The 11,214-nt window shown below is 40.8% G+C and overlaps 1 protein-coding gene across 4 annotated transcripts in view; it reads right to left on the bottom strand.

Annotated features, from left to right (window-relative positions):
• Positions 1 to 1,951: 1,951 nt before the first annotated feature.
• tubgcp5 (tubulin, gamma complex associated protein 5) overlaps positions 1,952 to 11,214 on the bottom strand; it is a 70,909-nt gene continuing 61,646 nt past the window's right edge. For 2 of the 4 annotated variants that reach the window (XM_038817931.1, XM_038817932.1), the window contains exons 20-23: positions 8,310 to 8,435; positions 7,870 to 7,958; positions 6,582 to 6,682; positions 1,952 to 2,525 (exon numbers count right to left, since the gene is read on the bottom strand). In XM_038817931.1, coding sequence (XP_038673859.1) covers positions 2,479 to 2,525; positions 6,582 to 6,682; positions 7,870 to 7,958; positions 8,310 to 8,435 — 363 coding nt within the window. In that variant the 3' untranslated portion in view covers positions 1,952 to 2,478. The remainder of the gene's footprint in view (positions 2,526 to 6,581; positions 6,683 to 7,869; positions 7,959 to 8,309; positions 8,436 to 11,214) is intronic. The other 2 variants (XM_038817933.1, XM_038817934.1) reach the window with 2 other exon arrangements.

The following is an 11,214-nucleotide window of genomic DNA, read 5'->3' as shown; positions in this document are numbered from 1 at the left end:
CATGCTAAATTGCCCCTTAATTGGAAAAAATGAATTGGGTACTCTAAACCTATAAAGAAAAAGGTCAGCCTGGTATTGGGTGACATCCCTCAGCAAGTGGACATCCTGTCGAGACCCTCAGCCATGGCCCTCATCAACTGCGCTACGTCTTGGGACACCTTCACTAATGATGCCGACGCTATGCACCAGGCTTTTTACTGCAGCCGCCACACTTGCAGTATTTAAAAAAAATAAATTTAGAGTACCCAATTCATTTTTTCCATGTGCACCTGATCAGGGGCCTCACGGTAGCATGGTGGTTAGCATCAATGCTTCACAGCTCCAGGGTCCCAGGTTCGATTCCCGGCTGGGTCACTGTCTGTGTGGAGTCTGCACGTCCTCCCCGTGTGTGCGTGGGTTTCCTCCGGGTGCTCCGGTTTCCTCCCACAGTCCAAAGATGTGCGGGTTAGGTGGATTGGCCATGCTAAATTGCCCGTAGTGTAAGGTTAATTGTTAGGTTATGGGTATACGGGTTACGTGGGTTTAAGTAGGGTGATCATTGTTCGGCACAACATCGAGGGCCGAAGGGCCTGTTCTGTGCTGTACTGTTCTATGTTCTATGTTCTAGGGTGTGTTCTCAGTGTTGGAGGAGAGATGTGAGCGGTGCTCTGGGGGCTGGTTAATGACACACGCACATGTTTTGGTCTTGTTAGTTTCTGGGTCTCTATGGGTGTAAATTTGGGTGAGTTCTGATTGCAGGACTTGGGTAGATCCCGCAAGGAGTGAAGGCTGCCGGAGGCCGCGCACAGGAGGCTTCACCAAGATTTACTGGCCGCGTTGTGCTCTCACCCGAGAGCAATGTGACCACTGGATCGCGCCCAAGATCTAATACAACCCTGGCCCAGTATCAATGTTGCAATTGTACCTTCCAATCTTTAGGATTTGAAACTACAATATACACCTCAAGCACCACAGAGCAGTGAATAAAAATGAGTGGAATTTGCTCCAAAATAGAAACAAAAAAACCCAAAATCATAATCTGTATTACCGTGCAAACCTTTTAAAAATGCATTAAAATTGTTCTTAATCTACGGCGATCTACAATATTTTCTTTATTCTCGAGATGATTGACCAGTTGCACTTCCCTTATGGTTAACAAATCAGCCCTTGTGCAAGTATAAACAGCTCAGATAGCACCTATAGTGGAAAGTTGCCAGGTTTTGGTGAATGGGTGTGTGTAACCTCAGGTCATTCAACTTCATCTATTTACAAAATGATCAATAAAAAAGATCATCTATTTACTCCCATTTCTAGCATCCTGTGCCCTACAATCTGAAGTCCAGGTGAAACAAGCAATTTAATTTTGAGTCCAAAATCTTAGGTTAAATCTTAGGTATGGAGTTACTTAGACACTGAACATAGTACAGCACAGAACAGGCCCTTCGGCCCTCGATGTTGTGCCGAGCTTTAACCGAAACCAAGATCAAGCTATCCCACTCTCTGTCATTCTGGTGTGCTCCATGTGCCTAAAGTGTCCGACTCCACTATCACAGCAGGCAGTCCATTCCACACCCTAAACAGTCTCGGAGTAAAGAACCTACCTCGGACATCCCTCCTATATCTCCCACCCTGAACCTTATAGTTATGCCCCCTTGTAACAGCTACATCCACCCGAGGAAACAGTCTCTGAACATCCACTCTATCTATCGCCCTCATCATTTTATAAACCTCTATTAAGTCGCCTCTCATCCTCCTCCGCTCCAAAGAGAAAATCCCTAGCTCCCTCAACCTTTCCTCATAAGACCTATCCTCCAAACCAGGAAGCATCCTGGTAAATCTCCTTTGCACCCTTTCCAATGCTTCCACATCCTTCCTATTGTGAGGTGACCAGAACTGCACTATTCCTTTTTGGCTGAGAAATGTAAGAAAACACACCAACATGGTTTTATGTTGGGACCACAACAAAGATGTGTTGTTTTGATGAATTCTTGACATAATTTTATTAACTTTACATTAGCTTAATTTAGTAGACCCAAATAACAAAAATGTTTTTTTGTAGATTGGAAGCTTACAGGCAATGAAAGATAAACAAAATAGAAATTTGTCTCACTGAGACTACGTGATTCTTACTGAAAACAACAGAATGATCAGCATCTTCCGTTTTTAAAGTTACTTTTAAAATTATTACAAGTCTACAGCCATTAGCAGCCATCCCATTAATGGAAACAAATGTTCAGCCAATGATTCAACTCTTAAATTCTGCAGTAAAATAAACACTTTTTGGCTTATGCAACTATTTGAAAGTTGTTAAATGTTGAGTTTGTGGTCAGCACCACAATTAGGTGAGGATTTTGTACACACGCCTGCCAACGAAGACAACAATTTGCAAGTCTTGATGAGCCCATAAAATGGGTTTCAAGATAATTTTAGGTGTTGTGCATCTCAAATGCAGATGTTCTGACACAATGTTCTTTCCTGGTGTCTTCATGATGTTTACTGTCAGCTTTGTTCCATTCCTGCCATTAGAGATGATGCCAAGGACTCTACTGTGAAGTCAAAGACAAACCAAGTTATTGACTAAAATCATACCACATTAATACCGCTGCACTTCAAAATGTTTTGATAAGATTAATTAGCTGTGTAAATTAATTTACAAAGCTTCACATTTCATCACAAACTGGTCTCTATCATCATAGGTAATTATCTTTTTCATATTTATGATTGTGTGCGTTCCCCACTGGAGGAATTTATGTTGAGACAATACACATAGCACAGCAGATTTCCTAGAATATTGCCTGGCATTAGTAACTAGAGATACAAAAGGAAGATTTAAAAGGCTGGGACAATTTTCATTAAAATACAGGAGTTTTCAGAATTTTTGACAAAGCTGTTTCGAATTATAAAGGAATTGGGCAGTTTGAAACAGACTGCTTTGAGTAGATGAGAGGTCAAGGACAAGGAGATATAGATACAAGATTAAATACAAGAGCTTTATGGAAAGGAAGAGAAACCTTTACCCCCCACATGGAGCATTTTGGAGTGCACTACTGCAGAGATCATGTCAACATTCAAGAGTAGGTTAAATACCATAGGTGGTTGAAGTAAAGGTGGAATAAAGGGATAGAGGAACAGAGCAAGTCTATGGGATAAACCTACTGCTTAGGTGTGAGCTAAACATCAAACTAGTTGAACAGCCTATTTATGTTCTAATTTTATTTTTGTACAATTGTCCATCAGACATCAATCAGGATAGATAAGTAGCCTGCTCTCATGTCACAAGCGATGCATTCTGTAGCTAGCGGTTACAAGGGATAAGAGGTAGTCCTGACACAAACTGCTGGCTGAATTTATTAATGACTTGGATGATGGGATAGAAAGCCACATATCCAGATTTGCTGATGGCACAAAGAATGGTAGCGTTTCAAGTAGTGTAGATGAAAATGTAACATTACAAAATAATGATAGCGAGGCAAATATGAGGTCGTCCACGTTGACTCATTGTGTCCACAGAGGAGTCCACACAAGACGCTAAAAGAAACCATTTGTTTAGAACAATAAACTATTTACACGTTGTACACAGGTCCTAGTCAGGACTTTCCTGCTCGGCTTCCACTTGGGTTGAGCTTTTATACATAGTGTCCATGGCTTCGCTGATGGGGCCCCAGCCCCTCAGCAGGGAAGCTGTACTCAACGAGGCTCATTGGGAGACTATTACTGCAGATTCTGGAACTTGGAACACAAACAGAAAATACAGAACAATCTCAGCAGGTCTGACAACATCTATGGAGAGAGAAGAGAGCTAATGTTCAGTCTGTGTGACTCTTTGCCAAAGCTGTGATTCCCAGTATTTTCTGTTTTTTTCATGGGGAGACTAATTGGTCCGACTCCGTAGGTCTCCTGCGGGTTATAACAGGACCCAAAGCAGATAGAACAGGGTTCTTTGTAAATAGTGAGAAGATAAAGTATTGAAAGTACGTGGAGGTTTGCACATTTTTGCCTTTTTTGCTTTCTTTCTGATGATGTCTGTAACTGTTTATAAAGCCAAAAACTACCTCAACAAAATTGTTTATTAAAAAAAAAGTGAGAAGATAGAAGAAACAGTGGAGGTTCAAAGTACATAGATCATTAAAATGTCATGAGCAGAGGGAGAAAATGGTCAAAAAGGCCCATTGAAAGCTGTCTTTTATATTTAGAGGACTGGAACACAATGGGGTTGAAGTAATACTTCAGCTGTTCAAAGCCCTGATCAGACCATACCTGGGGTACTGTGAACAATTCTGGGCACCACAAGTTAGGGAGGATATACTAGTCATGGAGTGAGCATAGTGTAGATTCAACAGGGTGATACCTGGCCTTTGGGGGGGGTGGGGGAGCGGGGGGATTGGAGTTACAAGGAGGTTACAGGAAATAAAATTTTATTCCATGTAGGAGAGAAGATTAAAGGGTAATTTTATAGAGGTTTTCAAGATATTAAGACGACCAGAGCGGGTAGATAGGGAGACTCAATTTTCACTTGTTGGGAGTCGAGAAATCAGGGACATAGTATATAAATTAGGACCAGACCTTTCAGAAGTGAAATTAGGAAATACCTTCTACCATCAGAGGATGGTAGGAGTTTCGATCTCTTCCACAAATGACAATTGATGCTAGATCAATTATTAATTTTAAAGCTGAGATTGATAGTATTTTGCTAATTAGAGGTATTAAAGGCTGTGGAGCTATAGTGGGTAAATGAAAATAAATCACAGGTCTCATTGACAAGGGGCTAAATGGCCTCCTCTTTTTCCTATGTTTCAAATCTCTAGTCTTAGACTTTACATCATTTTGTTCAGAGATAACGAATCTTCACTCGCATCTCTTCACTTGTTACAGCTCAGATTGGGAGGCTACCACTTCTTGGCACTAAACAGTAGGAAATTAACAAAGAACCCCCTTCTCAGGATTTGATCACATAATCCAAGATGGCATTCCAGTGCAATGCTGAGAGAATGTTACATTTTTGGGATTATATCCTAAGTGTGAAATTAAACAAGTCTGAACTGTTCATGCACGTTTCACTGATCCCACAGTACTATTCAAAGAACAGGTCATCCTGCATGTCCTTACCAACAGCATTCCCTCAACAAATCACAATGATGTTCGATTCCTCTCATTGCTGTTTGTGGAATCTATCTGTGCACAAAATAGTTGCCACATTTACCCATACAAAGAGTCAATTCACTTTGAACCAATTGATGTTTCCAAATGATCTACTCCAGGGCAGCCACATATTTAACATCACTGAAACAACTTAGAACGGAGACAGATCCCAATTAAAGGAATTATGACAATCAATTTGTTACTTCTAAAAAAAATAACAGGAGGGGGAGAAATTTGTTCGCATTGCATTGCTATGTCGATTCTGCAAGCAGCACTGCAAATTGCATGGCTTTCTTCGTCACTAGCTTGCGTGTCTTGGCTAGGTGTGGCACTATGCAAACTAATTTCTTCACTGGAGTGTCCTAACTAAAATTGCCTCTCTTCGAATATTTTTCAATTAAGTTGAAGAACGAATGAACCACAAACAGCATTGCAATGGGGTTAAATAAATTGCGACCATTTTTCTTCCTCCTATTTTTCAGTAACTTCCTCATTCTCCACCTCTTATGAAAGCAGTAACTCATAGTCAATTCTCTTCCCCAAATCATTTCTCGGTAAAGAGGTTTCTTTTCTGAACTTTCTTTTTGGCCCTTTTAATTGGTGCTTAGTTTCTCAGCTCAATCTGATCCTGGAATGGGACAAAGGACAGAAAAAGGATGAGGCAACTGAGACTTCACATCACTTCCCCGAACACCATAGTTCAGTCAGTCTCATACTCTCCCCTCTGAGTCTGAAAGTCAAGGGTTCAAGTCCCCTGACACTAGGCTCCCCCATAGTTCCCTAAAAGTGACAACACAGGTGGCCAAGGTGATTATGAAGGCATATGGCATGCTTGCCTTCATCAGCCAGGGCACTGAGTACAGAGGTTGGGGAATTATGTTGCAGCTATTTCAAACCTTGATAGGCCGTATTTGGAGTATTGCGAACAGTTCTGGTCACCACATTAGCAGAAGGATGTGGAAGGTTTGGAGAGAGTGTAAACAAGGTTCACCAGGATGTTGCCTGGTCTCGAAGGTGCTGGCTATGAGGAGAGGCTGAATAAACTAGGATTGTTTTCATTGGAAAGACAGAGGCTGAGAGGAGACCTGATAAGAGATCTACAAAATTATGAGAGGCATAGACAGGGGTGAAGGTGGACGTGTCAATCACAAGGAGCCACAGATTTAAGGTGAGAGGGTGCAAGTTTATGGGGAGATGTGCGGGGTACGTTTTTCACGCAGAGTGTGGTGGGTGCCTAGAACGTGCTGCTAGAGGATGTGGTGGAAGCAGGCACATTAGCAACATTTAAGAGGCATCTGGTTGGATATATGAATAGGGAGGAAATAGAGGTATATGGACTGAGGAAGGGCAGGAGGTTTTGTTTTTAGTTCGGGCATCATGATCGGCACAGGCTTGAAGGGCCTGTTCCTTTTTCTTTACTCTTTGTTCTGCAGAATCAAAACGTTAAAAAATGATACACTTACAATGAGGAAATGATCCTCTACAAACAGCTTTGTTTAGTACAGTTACCAGAAACATGTGGCAGTTTTTGAAATCCGATTCCATCTTCTCAATGGATTCAATTCTGATAAAGAATAATTCAAACATACGTGATGAATATATAACTATTATCAGTTTTACAATTAATAAACTAATCCAGAAAGGAGAGAACATTTCTGGAATAAAGAGATTCTGGGTATATTTGTTTCCTTATATTAAAATGTCAGATCAGATTGTGCTCAACTATATCAATTTCCCACTATGCAGTGGTAGGAAATTTGGTTGCCAAGAAACTTAGAAATACATAGTTGCAACGATTTCTTTCTGTTGCTCAGCTACAAAACAGAAGTTGGCTGCTAAAGTTTTACTGGACTCAAATAATCCCAGGCAAAATAGCAGAGGAAATTAAAATGTTAGATTACAACAGCCCCTTAAAAACACTGAAGCTGTCACCAAACCCAATATGATTTGGATCCTACACTCCAGTACTTGGAACACTAGAACTTTTAAAGTAGTTTTAAAAAACATTTCAACAGAGAGCAAGTACAGGTATTTAGAAATTACACTTAAAATGATGTTGCAAAAGCAGCCCATGCAGTCTGAAAGTATCATTACACAGTCAAAAAAATCCTCAAAAGAATGAGTAAAATTTAAAGCTATAAAATGCAAAGATTATGTAATGGATTACGGGACTTGAAATGAAATGAAAATCGCTTATTGTCACAAGTAGGCTTCAAATGAAGTTACTGTGAAAAGCCCCTAGTCGCCACATTCCGGCGCCTGTTCGGGGAGACTGGTACAGGAATTGAACCGTGCTGCTGGCCTGCCTTGGTCTGCTTTAAAAGCAACTCTTAGTGTGTTATCACAGCTCCTCTTAAATCACCCACTCCCATTAGAACAAGTAGCATTTACTAATTTTTGGTAACTGTTGTGCTCTTTTACGAAACACTGAAATTGAATTCATCCAAGCTGAGGACTGAACCTGTGTCTCACAATGGCAAAAATCTGAAATGGTTTAGTGCATCAAACAAGTGTCAGATGTAAGTTTGCTGCACTATCCCCTAGAAGCCGATCTATTTCTCTTACTGATGGCCCTAGCAAAGAGAGTCGTAAATAGAATACTGGAATGGAGAGTGACTCACAATCAGAATTTGAAGTTTTACATGCACCTATGCAATCAACGAAGAGAGGCAAGATCAGGCCATTAATTTCAATGCAACTATTGTCAACACTAAAAAGATCAGAAAAAGAAACAAAAATAGTTCCACATACTTTGAAACTCCTAAACCAGTCTGCCAACGATTTGCAAACATAAGCACCAGATTCAAAACTTTCATGATTGCTTCCTTCACAAAGCTTATCTGAAAGAAATTTCACAACACCGACATTAAAATTCCACATGCAATACTCGCACCACTTCAGATTATTAGAACAAAAATACAATAGGCAGATTTGAAAGCACTTGCTACTTTGGTAAAATAATTGCTCACTGCCCACTTCCGTAAACATGAAGGGCAGGATTGTCTGGCCCCCTGGCTGTGTGTTTCCCGGCAACGGGAGACGACGCACCATTTGCTGAACAGCTGGAGAATTCCAGCCGAAAGCAAATGGTAACCAATTGTTAACTTACTGAATGAAAGATCACCAATATTTGTTATACAGTTGGGGGTCCACCTTTAAATCTATTTAACTGAACTTTCAAATGAACTCACCTTTTCCCGAAGTAAACAGCGGTCATAGATTGTGGACAGGTACCTATAATGAATTTTTATCAGCTGATCCAAATCCTTCGCTTCCTCAATTTGGTGCTGAAACTCCAGACCTGTGCTATGCAATATCTGAAAAATATTAAGCAGCAATTGGTTTCAGTTATAGCTATTCACTGGCAGCATTCAGTGTTTAAAAAACATAATCTGAAAAACACATTAACTCACAACTTTGAAACAGAGATCCTTGGAGTTTACTAAAAATATAGAAATTAAAAGTATTTAATATAAAAATGATTTCTTGGTGTAAAAACATTTTCTTTTGCATTCAATTTACAGATCACATTTCATTAAATTAAAGTACTACCCAGCAATTAATAAGTCGAATTACTTAAGTAAAACGTTAGCATGCAGGTACACCTGGAATACTGTGAAGAGTTTTGGTCCCCTTACCCAAGGAAAGATAGACTGGCAATGGAGGCAGTCCAGAGAACGTTCACTTGGTTGATCCCGGGTATGGAGGGATTTTCTTATGATGAGAGGTAGTTTGATCCTCTATTCATTGGAGTTTAGACAAATGAAAGGTGGCCTTATTGAAACATACAAGATTCTCAGAGGGCTTGACAGGGTAGATGCTGAGAGGATGTTTCTTCTTGTTAGAGAGTATAGGACCAGTGGGCATAATCAAAGAATAAGGGGTCACTCATTTAAGACAGAGATGAGGAGGAATTTCTTCTCTGAGGGTAGTAATCTGTGGAATTCTGTACAGGCTGGGTCATTAAGTATATTCAAGGCTGAGGTACAGATTTTTAATCAGTAAGGGAATCAAGGGATATGGGGATAGGGAGAGAAAGTGGAGTTGAAGATTACATCAGATCAGCCATGATCTCATTGAATGGTGGAGCAGACTCAATGGGCTGAGAGGCCTACTTCTGCTCCTATGTCTTATGGTCTTATTATACTCTCCACAGATGTTAGCACAGGGCTAAATAGCTGGCTTTTAAAGCAGACCAAGGCAGGCCAGCAGTGCGGGTTCAATTCCCGTACCAGCCTCCCCGAACAGGCGCCGGAAGGTGGCGACTAGGGGCTTTTCACAGTAACTTCATTTGAAGCCTACTTGAGACAATAAGCGATTTTCATTTCACAGCAACTAATTAAAGATGGCAAATGGAGGGCAGCACGGTGGCCTAGTGGTTAGCACAACCGCCTCACGGCGCTGAGGTCCCAGGTTCGATTCTGGGTCACTGTCCGTGTGGAGTTTGCACATTCTCCCCGTGTCTGCGTGGGTTTCGCCCCCACAACCCAAAAATGTGCAGAGTAGGTGGATTGGCCATGCTAAATTGCCCCTTAATTGGAAAAAATAATTGGGTAATCTAAATTTTAAAAAAGAAGATGGCAAATGGAACGTTGGCCTTTATTGCAAGGCCAATGGAGTATAAAAGTAGGGAAATCTTGTTCCAACTCTACAGGGGATTGGCGTGACGGCACCAGAATTACTGTGACAGTTTGGTTTTCTTACTTAAGGTATGGTGGCTCTGTGGTTATCACTGCTGCCTCAGTGCCAGGGACCCAGATTTCATTCTGGCCTTGGGTGACTGTGTGGAGTTAGCACATTCTCCCAGTGTCTTTGAGTTTCCTCCCACAGTCCAAAGATATGCAGGTTTGGTGGATTGGCTGAGCCAAATTGTCCCTTAGTGTCCAAAGATGTGCAGGTAAGGTGGATTGGCCATGATCAAGGGCGGGGTTACGGGGATAGGGTGGGGGAATGGACCTAGGTAGAGTGCTCTTTCGGAGGGTCGGTGCAGGCTGATGCGCCAAATAGCCTCCTTCTGTACTGTAGGGATTCTATGGATCCTTGCATTGGAAGTAGGTCAGAGAAGGTTCATGGGGCTGAAGGGATCGTCTTATGTGGAGAGGTCGCCCCAATACTCGAAGTTTAGAAGAATAAGAGGTGATATTTTTGAAACACAAAATTCCAAGTGGCTTGACAGGGAAGATGCTGAGAGGATGTTTCCTCTTGTAGGGGACTCCAATTAAGTTGGAGGAGCAATTTTGTCTTGTAAAGGGTCATTAGCTTTGGAATTCTCTACCACAGACAGCAATGGAGGCCGAATCTTTAATATATTTAAGGCTGAGATTGACAAGCAAGAAGGATTTATCAGGCAGGCAATAAAAAGCTGTTCAGGCCACAATCTGATCAGCCATGATCTTATCGAATGATGAAGTAAGCTCGATGGAACGAATGACCTACTCCCGCTTCTATATCTTATGATCAGTAGTTTACAGAAGCTTTAATGGGTTACTACGAAAAAAATGTTGAATTTATTTTGATTATTCAATTTTGATCCCAATTATAAATATATAATTCTCCCAAACTGCATGGGTCCATCCCAAATTCACTGTGTTACAGGGAGATTACTGGTCAGCTATGTATGATGTTTCTAAGTGCAATGAGGAAGCAGTTTGACAATGCATACTAAAGTATAAAACAAAGATAAATGGTTTTTTTTGTGGGAAGCAAAGGAGTCAAACATTTTGAGTGAGAATTTAAAATGAAAGTATACAACTGACCCCAAAAAACTGCCACTATATCTATTGTATGAATGATCAAGAGAATGGAAACAAGCACTTTTCTCCACACAACAGGGTTGAATATATCCTCCCCATTCACCAGGGATATAATAGGCTCTCAGCATTATTCATTTGTTTTACGGCAGCAAAATACAATGATTAGGATTGTACGTTTCAAATGTAAAGATATACAGGTAATAGTAGAGATAGCAGAAATATTAAATAATTATTTTGCTTTGGGTATTTACCAGGGAAATATAAAAGGTGGATAAGACTCTGAATGATGAGATGTGTAAAGAGCTAAGTGAAGTTAAATTTAAAAAATGGAATGTATTGAATA

Source organism: Scyliorhinus canicula, chromosome 14 (assembly GCF_902713615.1).
Source record: "Scyliorhinus canicula chromosome 14, sScyCan1.1, whole genome shotgun sequence".
In the NCBI taxonomy this organism is placed as follows: Eukaryota; Metazoa; Chordata; class Chondrichthyes; order Carcharhiniformes; family Scyliorhinidae; genus Scyliorhinus; species Scyliorhinus canicula.
Note: the sequence above shows the minus strand (reverse complement) of the source record. Positions and strands in the feature narration are given on the sequence as shown.